At 44.9% G+C, this 18,180-nt stretch overlaps 1 protein-coding gene across 5 annotated transcripts in view; it reads right to left on the reverse strand.

Moving 5' to 3' along the window:
- Positions 1-765: 765 nt before the first annotated feature.
- MYO1C (myosin IC) overlaps positions 766-18,180 on the reverse strand; it is a 119,068-nt gene continuing 101,653 nt past the window's right edge. For all 5 annotated transcript variants that reach the window (XM_073315956.2, XM_073315957.2, XM_073315959.2 and 2 more), the window contains exons 26-32: positions 14,121-14,214; positions 13,944-13,999; positions 12,814-12,949; positions 11,201-11,271; positions 10,289-10,386; positions 3,808-3,907; positions 766-2,386 (exon numbers count right to left, since the gene is read on the reverse strand). In XM_073315956.2, coding sequence (XP_073172057.1) covers positions 2,360-2,386; positions 3,808-3,907; positions 10,289-10,386; positions 11,201-11,271; positions 12,814-12,949; positions 13,944-13,999; positions 14,121-14,214 — 582 coding nt within the window. In that variant the 3' untranslated portion in view covers positions 766-2,359. The remainder of the gene's footprint in view (positions 2,387-3,807; positions 3,908-10,288; positions 10,387-11,200; positions 11,272-12,813; positions 12,950-13,943; positions 14,000-14,120; positions 14,215-18,180) is intronic.

Raw genomic sequence — 18,180 nt, forward strand, 5'->3', positions numbered from 1 at the left:
ATTGGGCTAAGACTAGTTCATTGCAGAACACTATGAGAAAGATGCCTATTGTAACAAATTCTGCTTTTTCTCTCCTCATCCCACCTCTCCTTAGTTACAGGTTTTATGTTTCTCTAAGGCACAGGTTTAGAGTTTGTCTACACTGCAGCATTTAATGAAGATGCTACTTACAGTGGTTGGAGAGCTTTTCCTATTAGCATAGGTCCACCACCTCCCCAAAAGGCTGTAGCTACATGATAGGAGATCCTTCATGTTAACACCCCTAGTTACAGCTGAGGGGGTTAGATAATAAACTACTCCTCATGGGTGTTGCCTTACTTACGACACTCAGTCACATATATTTATACTGATAAAGTTTTTAGCGTAGACCACAGCTTACTCATCTGCACGTCTCTCAGATTGGCTTCTCATCTTAGGTGCTTTACTTCCATCAAGCAGAGACCTACTGGGAATGGTTCAAAGGCAGCATTGGTATGCAATGGCCAACAGCAGGACTAGGCTCATTTATGTACTACTAAACTTCTTCCCTTCCCAGTCAAATTGTTACAGACCATGGGGAGTGACGCTAATTATACAAGTTAAGCTTCAGGCACAACAAGATTACCAGATGATACTTTTAGAGGCACAGCATTAGAAGGTAAGAATGTTACTGTTTTAGGGTAGTTGCTAACAAACTCACTTTAGTTCACCTGTTACATAGCCTTTAGTAGAAATGCTTAACAATAAACAAAAATGACTCAAATAAAGCTTCAGCTTTTTTGTAAAAAAAAAAAAAAAAAAAAAAGTTTATTGAGCAGACTTTTGGGATTACATCATTGAGTGTATACAGCATTAATATAGTATATACACTAGAGGGTGTACAGCATTCCATGCTTGAGGCAGTGTTTATCTGATAGCACATGAAGTAGAAAAAAAGCATTAGAGTGAGCTCATTGCACACCAATGGCAGCATGTTTGGCCTGCCACTGTCCCATGATTACAGATGGAATTGTGAAGGCATGCTCTGCCCCAAAGAAGGCAAGTACATGGTGCCTTGCAGCCTATCTTTACCAGGAGAATGTTGACTCTGGCAGTTGCATCTCACTGTGATTCAGCTGTTTACTAGAAAGCATTCACCACCAAGCTTTTTCCTCCTAAATTTATGTATAACAAAAAACAAACAAACCCTTCATATTTAGTGCTTTTTTTCTCAGTAGTGCTCTTCCTCTCTTCCCCTGGTGCAGTTTTGGTGAATATTTTAACAGACACAGTTCAGAGTAAAATGATATAGCATGGAATTTAATGGCAAGATTCCACAAAGTGCAGGCACCATGTGGCCAAGCAGTAATCCAGGTGGGGATGAATAAACGACCTGTTTCCATTTAAAACAGTGTTTGTTTGTGGAAGGCTATGTCTAAGCCCTGGGTGTGTTTGAGACTGCAAACGCCTGGGTACTCCTGCCAATATGCAGCGATTTTCCTGCAGTGCTGCTGAGTAACTGCAGCAAATAGCAGCTTGGGCAGAGAGACCAAGGGCTTTAACAGAACAGGTCACTTGTGAATCTTTCACCAATACCAGCCATGTGGCCAGGACCAATAAACACACATGCTCTTTCAGGTGGAGGGGAGGGAGGAAGAGTTGTGTGTGTCTGCAAAAAGGAGGCAGTCTTTTATGCACATGTTTAGGCATAAGAAACAGGCATTACAGTACAAGAAGAAAAGGGTAAGGGGACACCTTTGGAAGGCAGGTTCCACGTGAAGAGTGCTTTAAAAGAGTACAGTTGCTACATTACCTCCATAATTGTTTTTAAAAAGCTCAAAAGTTCCCATAGACTCTCTGCTTTTTATAGTGCAACTCACCCACTGAGCTAAAAAATATTTACAGGGTTTTACTCATTTATATAATATGGCTTTTTACTATTTTTATACAAAGCATCAGAAAGTGACAAAGCAAAATTCTTCATAAAATGTTCTCAGATGATAAAGTCTGGCACTTTATTGAGTTGGCCAATACAGATCTGCCACTTTATATTTCTTATGATCATGCTTTCGTATGTATGTATCAGGACAGATGAGAAAAAGCTGGTAATTTCACTTCAGGGCTTGGTCTCTGACAACCTTAACACCCCCTGACGCCAGCTGAGTACATGGAAACAAACTCAGACCCAAGTAGTTGGAGGGGGAAAGAGAAGGTGCTTTTTTTGGGGTAGTTTCAGATTACATTCTCTTGTTTTCACTTTGTTTTATGGAAGTGTAGTTCTTTGGTAACTATTAAGAAAATGAGCAAAGCAGCAAAAAAAAAAAAAAAAAAGACTGCAGGCCACTATGTCCAGCCACTTGTATAAAAGGCAATCCAGATCCCTTCCTGCTGACAAATGTTATCATCGAGAATTCAAACGAGGAGCAACCTGAAGAGGAGAAAGGCAAAGAATCTAGAATGTGGAATGGAAACAAAGATACTGCTAACGTTTTTAACAATTACCCCATGAAGATACTGAAGTCTGGACTGGAGCAGAGTTACCCCGTATGATATGCAGAATAAATAAGAACTTGTCCTGATCTAACAAGTTCAGCCAGATTCTGTAAATCAGGAAGCAAACGCACCAATTTGCCAGTGCAGGAAGTCAGGGAGACAGTATTTCTTAAATCTCATGCAGACTCCCAACTGTTTACCCCAGTAGCCTGGAACTTCTACCAGGGTTATCAGTGGAGGAAGATCTGCTTTGCTTGTTCCATGTGGTAGAAACTGAGTCCACATAAACTTTTTTAATTGGCAAACACTATGGACAGTCCCAAAGGATTGAAAATCATAAAATATTTTGGGATACATTATCATATAGGCATAAGAGCAAACAGGGGCCTTGACCACTTGGGGCTATGGAAGGTGTCCATAGCCCAGAAAAGGGATGCTGGTTTCAGTGTCCTGGCCAAATTCCAACAATTCTGTTATGTAAAGTCTTCTGTTTTATGTGAATAAGTAACTCTCCTCTCACTTGCCCTCCTCAAAACCCCAATCTGTAGGGCTGCTATCTTAGATGGTTCCACCTTGTGGGGGAGAGGGGTGGAAAGTTATTTCCCTTCTGGGACTGACTTCTTGACCAGTCTGAAACTGGGATGGAGACTTTAGATTCAATGGGTTTGGACTTACCTCTGGAGAGTCTTTGACGTGAAAGGATTGTTCAATTTGCTGGGTTCCTCCACTGAGGAATCTTAGCATGTTTGCACATTGGGGACCCCAACCAGCAGAACAGACAGCTCTATTCAGCTGGCACAGTGAGGACCTCTGTGCTGTAAATATGGGAGAGCTCCCCTTTCTGTGGCTCCTGAAAGGGGGTCTCACAGATGGAGCCTTCACACTGCTCCATTTGGCCTGCTGTGACATGATAGCAGAGGGGAACAAATCTGGAGGAGTATGACAAGTAGTCCTGTTCAAGCCGGAATATGGCTATTTCAGTCCCAGAGGGGAGCTGAGATTGGGGTAAAGTATTTTTTCTTACTGCTGCTCTAAAAACAACACTTTATAATGTGGGTTTGGAACAGATAAGGTGGGAATACTGAGCTGCACCACTACAGGTAGAGAAGCAGCATGGCCAGATCTGAACAATTTCTGGTAATTGCAGGAAAAGAAGTGTGCTGCCCTCAAATGTCTCAGAATGGGAGAGAGGTTGGGATGCAAATGCTTCCCGTGTTGTGTAGGGGACTTGACGTGTGTCAGGGATGCTGTATAAAACAAAGTCTACCATAATTTAAAACCCACTTTTCTAAACACATTTAGATTAATTACTTTCCTTCTCAAGCAGTGCAAACTCTTACAACAGAAGACACTTACCACAGCAAGGTGGCCATTTTTGGCTTTGGCTATGAGCAGTTCAGATCCTGAAGTAAAGTCAATTATTCCTTCTTTGCCTTGCCCAATTGTAAATTTTATGCTGAAAGAAACAAAGGAAGAGTCCTCACATGGTTTGTAAGTGGTATGTTAGCTAACTCCCAACTTGTTCATGATCAGTATAATTGTGGCTATTTTACAGGAAATGTTTGTCTGTCTCTGAGCACAGCAACACTTGCTTAATGCTACAGTACAATGCAAATACTTCCAAAAATGGTTACGTGCCTGTCTCAACTGTTGATGTGTTCCTTGTGTCCATTCCATGTCAGGTGTATATGTGCCCCACATGCACTGGTGCCTAAAGCTTTTCCCCCAGTGGTATCCGGAATCGCCCATGTATGCGCTGGTATAAGGGACACCGCTGTGCCCCTCCTCTCATTTCCTTCTTGCCAGAACTCCGACACAGGGGAAGGAGAATGCTCATATCCATTCCATGACCCAACACATCTCAAAGAAAAAACAGGTTTTTCTTTAAGTGTTGTTCTTCGAGATGTGTTGCTTATATCCATTCCAAGTAGGTGCGTGCATGCCGCATGCACAATCGTCAGAAAGTTTTTCCCTAGCAATACTCATCGGGTTGGCTGTGGAGCTCTGGCCCTGCTGACCCGCCGCCTCTTCATTTCCTTCTTGCCGGATTACGCCGACAGAGGGGAAGCGGATGGGTCTTGGAATGGACATGAGCAACACATCTCGAAGAACAAGAGTTACAAAAGGTAGATAAAAGTTTTTTCTTCTTTGCGTGATTGCTCATGTCAATTCCAAGTAGGTGATTCCAAGCAGTCCCCAGGAGGAGGGGCCAGAGTTCACAGAGTTGTAGACTGAAGCACTGCTCTACCAAACACAACATCATCTCTAGCCTGCTGCGTGATGGCATAGTGCGACAAAAAGATGTCCTGACTGGGGACCTCTGCTAGGAAGCACGGCAGGAGTAACAGGAGGCACCAATCTCAGTCCTCCTTCGGCCAGGGCTAGGGCTCAGCTAAGCAGCCTTTGAGCTCAAAGCCAAACTTTTGAAGGTGCGCCCAAGGATGGAGCACCAGTTCAATGCCCGGATCCTGCTCCTCCCTTTGTGAACCATCTATACCATTTCTACCATGCCTGGGCTCAAGTAACTTCAGACCACTGGGTCCTAAGCATGGTATAATTGGGATATTCTCTCCAATTCTGTTCCCTCCTTCTGTCCCACCCACCCTCCCTGTGTGCAGACCGAACCGGGACCATATAGACAGACTGGTCGTGCTCTCTCCTCAGGTTCTTGAGTCCCTCCAGTGGTAGCTCAATCCACAAGCAGGTGGTGATCTAGGAGAAAATTCTCTGAGATGACACTGGGAGACCCTTCATCCTGTCAGCCACCACAATGAAAAGTTGAGTAGACCTGCAGAAGGGCTTGGTTGGCTCAAAGTTGGCCAGGGCATATCTGATGTTCAGAATATGCAAACGCATCTCCTTGTTGGAATTTTATGGTTTTGGGAAGAACACTGGCAGGAAGATACCCTGACTGACATGGAACTGCGATACCACCTTTGGCATGAAGGCTGGGTTGGGGCACAGTTGGACTTTGTCCTTGTAGAACACCGTAACAGAGGGATTCTGAGGTCAGGGCCTTAATCTTGGAGATTCGTCTCACCAAAGTGATGGCTACAAGGAGGGCGACCTTCCACAGAAGATGTAAGAGAGCAGGAGGCAAGGGCCTCTAAGGGAGGACCAGTGAGCTTGGCAAGGACCAGGTTGAGATCCCATTAGGGAACCGGATCATGGACCTGCGGCATTTAAGAGATTCTTTAAACGCCTTGAAAGACTCTTTCTGCAGGTCCATCATCATTGCTTGTAAGAAGACTGATCTACCTTGGATGTGAGAGTGGAAAGCCGATATGCCTGCCAGGTGCACCTTGACTGATGAGTGTCAGACCTTGGTGCGTTAAATGGAGCAGGTATTCCAGAATGGATTGTAAAAAAAGACTTGAGCTGAAGAAAAGTTCCATTCAGATGCCCAGCAGGTGAATTGTTTCTACTTAGCCAAGTTGCTCTGGTGGAGGGTTTTCTGTTTTGTTCCTCGAGGCTTAGCCATACAGCATCCATGCTGTCAGGTTTAGTAGGGAGGCAAGGTTCGGGTCCCACGAGAGCAGATCAGGGTGGTTGGCAAATGTCCAAAGGGCTGCCGCCGCTAAATCCATGAGCATGCCAAACCAATGCTGGCAAAACCATGCTGGGGCTATCATAATGACTCACGGTTAGTCTGTCTTTATCTTCAGGAGGACCTTGTTGATGAGTGGGATTGGTGGGAAGGTATACATCAGGTTGCCTGCCCATGATAGAAGAAAGGCATTGGATAGTGAACCGCTGTCGAGACCTGGCAGGGAACTTAACTGGTAGCATTTTCTGTTTTGCCTGGTAGTCAATGGGTTCATCTGAGCAGTTCCCCACCTCTGGAAGATGGTCCTGATGACCTCTAGGTGGAGGGACCACTTACGGTGAGAGAAGAAGGACCTGCTAAGGCGATTTGCCAGGGTGTTCCGGACCCCGGGGAAGCAAGGCTTCCAGATGGATAGTGTGTTGGATACAGAAGTCTCACAGGCTAAGGGCTTCTGGGCAGAGGGCCAATGACCACGCTCCCCCATGTTTGCTGACAACGCTTGCACTACCTTGCCTGAGAGCTGGGGAAGGAATATTTCACAAGCCAGATGGATGGCCCTGAGCTCTCTGACCTTTATATTTAACAACAGCTCCTGTTGGCACCATAAGCCTCGAGTCCTGAGGGACCAAGATGGGCTCCCAACCCCAAGGCATCTGACACCAGGGACCATGGGGTTGCAAACGGAACTCCTCTGGTTACATTGTGTGGGTTCAACCACCATGCAAAGGAGGTAAGTATTTGTGGTGGAATTGTGAGGAACTTGTCCAAGTGATGCCTGACTGGGGAGTAGATGGACGTCAGCCACATCTGCAGTGGTCTGAGATTGCAGTCTTGCGTGCTGAACCACATAGGTGCATACTGCCATGTGCCCTAGCAGTCTGAGGATACCTGGGCTTGCTGAGCGGATGGGTTGTGACTTAGACAATCAGATCCAACACTGCACAAGAATCTGGCTTCCAGTAAGAAGGCTCTGGTGCGAGTAGAGTCGAGGACTTCTATAAACTCTTATCATTTGCACTGGCACCAGTGTTGATTTTTGTTCATTTATCAACATGCCCAGCACTTGGCACGTGGCTTGGACTATAGACCTGTACTCTCAAGTGACCCTTGATGAGCCAATTGTCAAGGTATGGGTAAATTTGAACACCCTGATGTCTGAGGTAGGCTGTGACCACTGCCATACATTTTGTAAACACTCTTGGGGCTGTTGCTAGGCCGAATGGGAGCACTGTAAATTGGCAGTGAGTCTGCCCGACGACGAATCATAGGAGCCTTCTGTTCCCATGGAAAATAGAAATATGGAAGTTCACATTCTTTAAGTTGAGACGTACACGTCTCCAGGATCCAGGGAGAGGATGATGGAGGCCAAAGAGACCATGTGGAACTTCAACTTTTGAGATATTTGTTGAGGCCTTGCAGGGCCAAGATTGGTTGTAGACTCCCTTTGGCCTTCAGTATCAGAAAGCAGCAGGAGTAAAACCCTTTCCCTCTCCGTTATTTTGAAAACTTCCTATATGGCCCCCCACCCACAACAGGGCATGCACCTCCTGGGCGAGCAGTAACTCGTGAGAAGGGTCCCTGAAGAGGGACAGGGAAGGGTGGGGAGAAGATTATCTCACTGTTATGGTGCTGAGCACTCACTCACTGATCCAATGTTATAGTGGCCCAAGCAGGGAGGTAGGGAAAGAGACCATTTGAAAATAAAAGGGTGCTTGGATCCTGGTTGTAGACTGGGAGGTCGCCCTTGGGGGCAACCTCAAAGTGTCTGCTTATTTCCAGGTGTGTACTGGGTAGAGCCCGACTGGGTGAATGTGGCCAGTGCTTCTTTCAGTAGGGCTCTGATCTGGTCTGGCCTACAAATCTCTGAGGCTGCTGGGGTTTAAATCGCTTCCTTGCAGGCACAGGAGTATAAAGGCCCAGGGAATGTAATGTAACCCTAAGGTCTTTCAGACCATACAACCATCTGTTTAGGAAACACATTCAATCCATAAAAAAGGGAGATCCTGAATGGACTGCTGGACCTCCGTGGAAAGGCCTGAGGACTGCAGCCATGATACCCATCTTGTTGAAATGGCCAACACCATCGTTCTGGCTGCGGAGTTGGCTGCGTCAGAGGCCTCCTGGAGGGAAGCCCTCACCTCAGTCTTACCCTCTTTATGTATGGCCAGAAACTCCTGCCTGGATTCCTGTGGCAGTGAGTCTGCAAACTTCGCCATGGATTGCCACACATTGAAATCATACCTCCTGTGCCGGGCTTGGTGGTTTGCGACACGCAAGTGGAGGCTGGCAGTTGAATAAACTTCTCTGCGGAAAAGATTGAGCCTCTTTGTGTCTTTATTTTTGGGGGTTGAACTGGTTTGACCCTTCCTATCTTGCTCATTGGCAGCAGATACAACCAAAGAACTCGGGGAGGGGTGGAAATAAAGATACTCAAAGCCCTTAGCAGGGACATAGTATTTTCTCTCTGCATGCTTTCCAAGAGGGGACAGAGAGGCTAGGGTCTGCCATAAGACCTTGACCAGTTTTATGACACCCTCATAGACAGGCAGGGTGTCTGTCCCTCAATAGGGCCACTACAGCCAAGATGTCAAATATGGTGTCAGCTGGTTCCAACACTCCTCTGCTTCCAGTCCAAGTGTAGTGGCCACATATTTAGGTAGTTCTTGGCACCGCGTGTGATGGTCCCATCCCTGCCTCATCGGGTGAGGAAGATGAGGCTAGAAGCAGGGAAGGGACCAACTCCACTTCCCCGGCTGGGGCAGCCTCATCCAAAGCTGGTGGAGGCTCCTGAGTAACCTGAAGTGACCCCTTGTCTGAGGCAGTCAGGAGACCGTTGCCAACCATCTTTCCGATGCCGCAGACACCGAGCGCTGTACCTCGGACCCTGCAACGGTGGGAGACTGCCCCATGGGTTCCAAAACTGCCAGGGTGCAGGCCACTGGCTCTGGGGCCACGTGCTTGTTGGCAGCCCTGGGGGAAAACCCATTGGCATTGCAGAGTGCGCCTGGCCCCTGTGACTTCTTCATGCTCAGAGCCTGAGGAGGAAGGTCTTCCCTTGGTGATCAGGTCGGTGCCACCGCTTCTGTTTCCCCAACATACCAGATGATCCAGTGCTTTGCAACTGGGGAGTGGTATCGCAGCTCCATATCAGGGTGCCACATGTCTGGCGATGGTGCTCGGGGGAAATTGGCAATGGTATTCTGGCGATGGACGCCTCAAGTTTGGGGATCGGTGCCGGGGCTCCGGTGACAGAGTGGGACCGCGGGAACCGGCACTGTGGCTTCAGGGACTGGTGCCGGGTTTCTGGGGACTGATAGTGTGCCTCAGGAGGCTGACACTGAGTGTCTGGTGATCGTTGCCACGAGTCTGGGGACCAGTGCCAAAACTCCAGAGATAGGTGCTGAGGACTTGGGTGGTCTCCGAAGACTGGCAGCACAGCTCCAGAGACCGCTGGCGTGATGCTGAGCGTTGCGGTGCAGGGGAGCAATGCCGCGACTATGGGGATTGCTGCAGTGCCCCTAGTGCAGGCTTTCCTCTAGAGAGGACTGTCATCCCAAGGTGTTGGCAGCACCAGTACTCTCAGCCTTATGTCTCGCTCCTTCTTAGTGCATGGCTTAAATCCTTTTCAGATTCTATACTTGTCATGCACGTTGGTCTCCCCCAGGCACTTCAAGCAGCTCTGGTGGGGATCGTTGATTGGCATGGGCTTCTTGCACCGCTCAAGCGGTTTGAAGTCCGGGGACATGGGGCAAGCCCTGTCCCTAAGCTAAGTTCCTTGCCAAAGCAGGAGGATGTTCCAGCACTGTCACTGGCAGTAAGAAGGAATTGAAGGGGCAGGGAGGGGGACAAGGGAAACTGGCAGTGTTCCTTGTACTGGTGATACACGCAAAACTCCAGAGGGCACTGGAGCTGGTCCTGTGGATTCCACTGGGGGAAAATTTCCAGCACCAGTGCATGTGGTGAGCACACACACCTGACATGGAATGGACCTGAGTAAGTACGTGAAGAACTACTGTACTCCTTATTGTTACAGGCTCCGTGTTGCCACAGTGACGCATCACTCTGTCAGTGACAGAAAAGTAATGATGAGTCAGTACAGCTACAGTCTCATCATGCAGCAGTGACAAGTGATCTGCTACTTCTGTGAGAACGTAATTAGTAACATACAGTTAAGTAGGTTTTGAAGTCAATCATTTGTTTAGATTAACTGTAACACTCTTTTCACTTTCCAACAAGGCTTGAACAGAGTACCCTATTTAGAACAAAAAAGGAACTTCTTTCTTAACTCACCTGCCTTGACTGATATTGACATTATTGATTTTGTCAGCACTCATGGCAGTTTTAGTTAGTGTCTCAATGACATGATCACTTTGTAGTACAACATCTCCCTGAAAAAAGCCATAAAAGATCTTTGTAATCACTAATTCATAACAGATTTTATTTCAGTGTATAAGAACCTAGAATTACCCCCATGGACCTGCAGGATAGTCTGTATTTGTATGAGCTTGACTTGCTGGAGAAGTCCACGACATATATATGTCATAATGTAAATCTCCCGATACACACTATGGACTCAAACACTTCTGAGACTGTCAGTAATAAGCCAAGATACAGAATCAATCCAAACTGCTGGAACATCCATCAAGAACCCATAGGCGCTGACTCTGTGGGTGCTGCATTAGTGGGTGCTCTGCACCCACTGACAGCCAAGTTCCCCCCTCCCACCCCAAGTGTCCTGTGTCCCCGCTCCTCCCCCTTCCAGTACCGCCCCCCCGCCTAACAGCTGTTTGGCAGCGCTTAGGACTTTCCAGAAGAGAGGGGGAGGAGGCAGGGTGGGGCGGGGACGGGACTTCGGGGAAGGGGGTGGAATTCGGGTAGGGCGAGGGTGATGCAGGGGTGGGGCACCCACGGGGCAGAGGGGAAGTCGGCGCCTATGCGGGAACCCATCTCTGTAGTACAGGACAATGACAAAAAACAAGAAAAAAAACCCCAACCCAATTAGAAAGAGGTGACAAATCAAGAGTAAGTTAGATTTAGGTACCATCCTGCATTCCATCTATTTATATCTTCTCTCTAGCTCTTCTGAATACTCCCTCTCTCCTTCTTCCCAAAACTCAGGACCTGCAGCTGTTTCATACAGGTTGGGACGTTCAACACTTACGGATATTGAGACAGTGAATGACACAGATGAGGTTCCCCTACCTTCTGTTTGTTATCCTCACAGCGCACATGGAGCACAAACAAACTGTCACTCAAGCTGCTGACTGAGATTCCTGCAAAACAGAAACGCCATTTGACTCCAATATATTGTGACGCCTAGACAGTCTGCATACTAGATCCTTGTGAAGCCTGAACTGAGTACAAAGAACTCCATCAGTTTTCCAAGCATTTTAGAAATTTTCCATGAGTGTGACAAATAAGTTGTATGGTGCTCCAATTTGAAGATAATGGAACAGCCCCTTATTGTTCTGTCCCTATCTCCCAATAAATCGCTCAGAAACCAAAATGTAAATTTATATTAAATATAAACATATATTAATGGCATTGCTAAGTTTGAGAATATAAAACAACAGTCAGGAAATGCCTAAGTTATCCCTGAGAATGAGGACTTCACTGAGGACCATATGAGGACAAATGCCCCCGAGTATGTTACAAGAGAGCAGACCTGCCATCTTCTCCTTAAAATGTAAATGGAGATGAAGGGGAGACTGAACCTACAGTCTTCCCCCAATCACACCCTAATGGGCCCACCCAGGTAATTTGAAGTATGCAGAAATTCTATTGTACGTAGGTTTTTATACTGTTTTTATCACCATAGTATCTGAGCACCTTCCAGTTGTGCATTAACGTCTGTCATGTATGGTTCATTCTCTTCCATGTCCAGAACTGTGTGCGGTATATCATTTTGTTTTGAAAGGGTTTGAGTGTTTTTGGTTTTTAATATATACTGGGGGTTAGAAGTGTTTCAGATTAAAATCTAAAATGCAAACATTTTGCAGCCCGAGATTAGGACATTCAAATTAAAATAACCTAATTTTCATTGAAATAAACACATGGTCAGCCCTGCAATGATAGGGGCTTGTGGGACCCAAACCCCTGAATTAGTGTTGCCCTTGAAAACTTTTTTAAAATGTTGGCAACTATGTCTGCAATACAAGACTGTTAGGTCAGGACTGGAGCAATGCAGTAGTGAATTACTCAACTAGGTGAGAAAGAAGGAAAGGGGACTTGCAATAATGCTGCAGACTGCAGTGTCTGGAACTGTAGGAAGTTTTGGAACTAAGAGGGGGTGGGGGTAGGAGTAAGTAGGTCTGAAGAGATTTCACAGGCAAGGTAAAGCCAAGTAGTGATCACAGTACATTAGCCAAGAGCTGAACTGGGTACAATTATTTCTGAATAGCATTTGACTTTGTTAGCATTTTTCTAGCATATCCAAACCAATAAACTTTTACACAAATGCCAACAATAATCTTTAAACGCCTGAGGCCTGAAAAACTAAACAATGTCCCAAAAAGCTGATGGACTAACACTGTTCTGGCTGGTGTTTGGAGACTGAAACTCCCTTGTAGCAAGTGTATGTAGTTGATGAACTGTGGAATCATCCCAAAAATCGTACTTGTACAAAGAATATTTACAATGTGCACTAGTAGGAGCTTAATTCTGGGAAATCCCAATTTCAGGATATCAAAGTGAAAAGACTATTCTATATCTAACACTCTGCCTTCTTATGTACAGATCACTCAAACATCTGGAGTCTTCACGCCCACCTTTAATCATTAAGTGAGCAAAAATCATGTGTCCTGCAGTTGCCTTACCTGTCAGATTGGCATAGTCAATTCGTTGTTTGATTTTGGCTTCTTCAACTATGAAGATGGCATTCTGGGTGAGAAGTAGCTGCCGCACTCTTGCCTTGTATCCTTTCCGGTCATACTTGACCACGGGAACTGCGTACTGAAACAAGTGTTATGATTTCCAAAAGCAAAACCTGTTTAATTGGCAACTTCTTGTCATCAAATGTAGAAAGCACTGACTAGTGGTCAGTTTACGGGAGTCAGAGAGACAAAGGGGGTGGGGGGTGTGGTAATATCTTTTATTGGACCAACTTCTGTTAGTGAGAGACAGAAATGCTTTTGAGCTCATACAGAGGTGGTCGTCTTCCGGTCTCGGATCTGATATCTTCCATTGTTATATATAATCCCAAGCCTGAAGAAGAGCTCTAAGCTCAAAAACTTGACTCTTATTGGACCAACTTCTGTTGGTGAGAGTCAAGTTTTTCAGCTTAGAGCTCTTCTTCAGGCTTGGGATTATATATAACAATGGAAGATATCAGATCCGAGACCGGAAGACGACCACCTCTGTATGAGCTCAAAAGCATTTCTGTCTCTCACTAACAGAAGTTGGTCCAATAAAAGATATTACCTCACCCACCTTGCCTCTCTAATATCATGGGACCATCACGGCTATAACAACACTGCATACAGTTTATGGGGGTGGCAGACAAGCATTCTGCCTTATATTTTCAGGGCTGCCTATGTGATTTAAGATGGTCCTAAACCATACCTAAATTTCTCCACCAACTAGAAGATAATACCAGCCCGTTCACAGTGGTGTTGAAAGGCCAAATTTAACTCATGTCTATAATGCATTTTGGCCTATTCTAGCTCCTTTCACCTAAAGATCTCTGTGTATCATCCCCACCAGCAGGAAAACACCCTTTTCAATTCCAAATTCTACACCATAATCCAAATTTACACACACCTCAAAACTACAATTTTTGCAATTGGAACATAAACACCTCAGCGCAGAGTTATCATCACAGATACCACCTAATCTAATGTAGAATTCTTCATACATCATGTCAGGAAATCTAGACACTTGGTAAAGAGTTCACTTCTACTGAATCATTGCAGAAGCTTCACAGTAACCACAGGACACACAGTCTCACCTTGATCGTTTCATTTCCTAAAACCTGAAGGACTTTAGGATTTATCTCTTCGGTGCCTAGAAGAGAAACCAAAGAGAAGGTCAGGAGTAACACTATGGCAGGAAGAGAAATGACGAGAAAAGAGAGTGAGAAAAAAAGTACAAGTATTCCCTGTTCAGGTTTCTGAGTGCTACTCACCAAGTCGAGTGTTGATGAAGAGTCTGGGAACACTCTGAGGATAATTGTCTTTTTTACCCTTAAACATCTCACTTGCAACCACTTTCTGATCTAACTGCAACGAGAAAAAAAACAAAACCCAGAAGTTTTCTGGATCTGTATAACAGAGTAAAATTATCTTTAAATATAGCTATCTCCAGAAGCACCGTAAACGAGAGAGTTTTAGATTTTAATGCCAAAAGGGGCTCTTATGATCATGTAGTCTGACTTCCTGCATAATACAGGCCATACAATTGCAACAAGTACTGCTTGTAGTAAGCCCATAACTTCTGGTGATGATGCAACATATCTTTTAGAAAGACATCCACTCTTGATAAAAAGCCTTCAAGAGAAGTAGAATACCATATCCCTAAGTAAATTGTTCCAACCGTTAATTAATCTCAATGTTAAAAATACGTGCCTTATACCTAGTCAGAAATTATTTGGCTTCAGTTTATAGCCATTTTATGCCTTTGTCTGTTAGATTAAAAAATCCTCTGGTATTGGCAATTTTTCCCCATGCAGGTACGGTACTTATAGATGCTGATCAAGCCACTTCTTAACCTGCTCTTTGTTAAGTTAAACAGTTTGAGTAATTTGTGCTCTTTTTATGAAACCCTTTGTTCTCATCCTTTTTGAAGCATGGACACCAGAACTGAGCAGAGTATTCCAGTAATGATCTTGTTAATGCTGTATACAGTGATAACTGTAACACCCTACTTCTGCTCAATATTCCCCTGCTTATACCTCTAAGGATAGCATTTCTTCTCTTACCCACCACACCACATGTAAGCTTATGTTCAGGCGGTTATGCACCATGACACCCGAGTCTCTTTCAGAGGTACAGTCCCCAGTCATATAAACATGACCCACATTTTTAGTTCTTAGATGTATGACCTTGCAAATGAACAGCTTTTGCCATGTAAGGACAAATAGAACATTATAAACTGTATTATTTGTATAGCACCCAACAGGTATGTGTACTCTGCAATAAAAATTTGCAGCGTGGCCATGGCTGGCCCGGGTTAGCTGACTCGGGCAAGTGGGGCTCAGACTTCAGAGCTAAAAGTTGCACCATAGCCATTCGGGCTGGGGTTGGAGCCTGGGCTCGGAAACCCTGTGAGGGGGAAGGGTCTCTGAGCTTAGGCTCAAGCCTGAATGTTGACACTGCAATTTTTAGCCTTGCAGCCCAAACCTTGCAAGCCCAAATCAACTGGCCCAGGCTCTGAGACTCAGCCGTACATGTTTTTTATTGCAGTGTGTGTATACCTAAAGTATGCTAAATACTTTATAGATGAAAAAGATGAAAAAGTGTCAGTCCTGAGGGATAGCCATTGCTAACTAGTTGGCAAAAAAACAGCATTCAGTTCAGCTTGCCAAGGCCCAAGTGGGAGGTCTAGCATAGAACAAGGAACCAAACAGCCATGCAGAGACTTTTAAATGATGTGGCAATAATTTAATGCAGGCAACAGCATTGTCAATAACCTAAATTTTCCTGATGCAGCATTTTTGATGCAAATTATTTAAAGGACTAACTATAAAAAACATTGTAGATAAACCATGTTGCCCAACTCTCATAGTTCAAAAGCACATCTATAGTAGAGCCCTACCACATTCATAGTCCATTTTAGTCAATTTCGCGGTCATAAATTTAATTATTTCAGCTATTTAAATATGAAATTTCACAGTATTGTAATTGTAGGGGTCCTGACCCAAAAAGTAACTGAGAGGGGTCACAAGGTTATTGGCGGGGCGGGCGGATGTTGTGGTACTACTACCCTTACTTCTGCGCTGCTGCTGGCAGGGGCGCTGCCTTCAGAGCTGGGTGGCTGGAGAGCGGCGGCTGCTGGCCGGGAGCCCAGCTCTGAAGGCAGCCCCCCCGCCAGCAGCAGCGCAGAAGGAAGGGTGGCCTGGTGTGGGATGGTTTTGCCACCCTTCCTTCTGCACTACTGCTGGCAGAGGCACTGCTTTCAGAGCTGGGCTCCAGGCCAGCAGCCGCCACTCTCCAGCCGCCCAGCTCTGAAGGCAATGCAAAAGTAAGGGTGGCAATACCGCAACCCCCCCCACCCCACCCCCAAAAAATAACCTTGTGACACCTTCCCTGCCCCGCAACTACCTTTTGGGTCAGGACCCCAGTTTGAGAAACACTGGTTTCCCCTGTGAAATCTGTTTTTCATGGCCATGAATTTGGCTGGGCCCTATCTATAAGTCTCCAAGACAAAGGTGCCTTCTTTTTTATTTTTTTAAGCAAGCTACTGAGAACAGTATTTTGAAGATCTGGATAACTGCCTGTGCAAACTTGCACAGCCCATCTACAATAACCAGTCATTCCCTGCACAATTCATTATTCAGACGTTTTCAGAGATTTGTAGCAGGCAATTTTAGTCCCAGTCTCCTCCTCTAGGAAAATCATTTGCCTACCTGTAGCGTTTTACTATGTGTGCTTAGTGTTTTAAGGGCCTTTGTAAGGTACGTAACTATAGTTATGTAAATATAAAACAACTGTATTTAAATTAAAATAGAACAGATATTTAGGAGATATTCTAGCAATGTCTTGCATGTTTAATATATTTCTCATTGTCTGCTTTCGCAGCGCTATTGCATGTAGCAAACGGAATCTCATTGGTGTTTTATTCTTCTCAATGACTCAAATATATCAATATGAATTTACATAGATCTTTTCACGTAATCTGAAGTGCTGCTGGACTAGAATATTACTTACTCACACAGCTCATCTGCGTAGCTTTAGGAGTATTGTGGAAAGGGAAAATGACTAACCTTGCTATTCTGTGTCTCTTGTAGGATTATCACTCCTGACTCTGTGTGTGAGAGAGAGTGTGAGTGTGTGTGAGTGAGAGAAGATACAATGCTACCTATATTACACACAGACAAACACTTAGAAGAGCCATTCCTCTTATTCTATCCCTACAGCTTCATCCATTTTCTCAAATCCATTCAAAATGCTTCTATCATCTTCCTAGCTAATTGTTTTGACTATATTACACCCACCTCATCCTCTGGTCCCTTGTGTTTCCCTCCCCGTGATGCTGGGGGACACTTGAGGATATTATGAATATTAATATTGTAAAATTGCAATGAGTTGTTCCAGATATGCCATGTAAGATATCTGCAAAAATATTATAATTTGCCAGATATGATAATCATTTGTATGTTTATATCACCTTTGTATTATGAGCTATAGATATGTATGTCAGGTTTCAGAGTAGCAGCCGTGTTAGTCTGTATCCGCAAAAAGAAAAGGGAGGACTTGTGGCACCTTAGAGACTAACAAATTTATTTGAGCATAAGCTTTCGTGAGCTACAGCTCACTTCATCGGCTGTTGCATCTGATGAAGTGAGCTGTAGCTCACGAAAGCTTATGCTCAAATAAATTTGTTAGTCTCTAAGGTGCCACAAGTCCTCCCTTTTCTTTTTGCAGATATGTATATATGTCTGTATTCCAAACTTGTGCTATGCTTCTGGGTGACACCCCCCAGAAAGTTTAGCATCAGCACTGCCTAGCCTGCTTGATGGCCCATTAAGGACCATTAGCTATACAACTGACCTATTGAGAGAAGGCAGTTACATGTTATAACTCAGCAAGGCATGCAGGGGCATGCCTATGGACAGAACTCTAAGGCTTTGAAGCCATGTGCTGGGCAGCTTGTGTTTGAAACAAAGAAAGCACAGACCACATGGCAAAAGACTGTAAAAGGTAGCTGAATCTTCTCCATTTTGTCTTCAATCCTGCTTCTTACATCTGGAGGAACTTTGCTACAAACTGAAGCTCTGAACAAAGGACTGAATGACCCATCTAAGCTGTCGATGTGATCCAGGGGGACTTTCAAGCTGGCAAACTCACCAATACTGCTAGGAACTTGATACATGGACTTTAAAGTCTTTGTATGTATGTAACTGCTTTACCATTTAACATCTTTCTTGTTCTTTCCTTTTTCTTTATAATAAACCTTTAGTTTTGGACACTGAAGGATTGGCTGGAAGTGTGGTGTTTTGGGTAAGATCCAAACCTATACTGACCTGG

This window comes from Lepidochelys kempii, chromosome 17, assembly GCF_965140285.1.
Source record: "Lepidochelys kempii isolate rLepKem1 chromosome 17, rLepKem1.hap1, whole genome shotgun sequence".
NCBI lineage: Eukaryota > Metazoa > Chordata > Testudines > Cheloniidae > Lepidochelys > Lepidochelys kempii.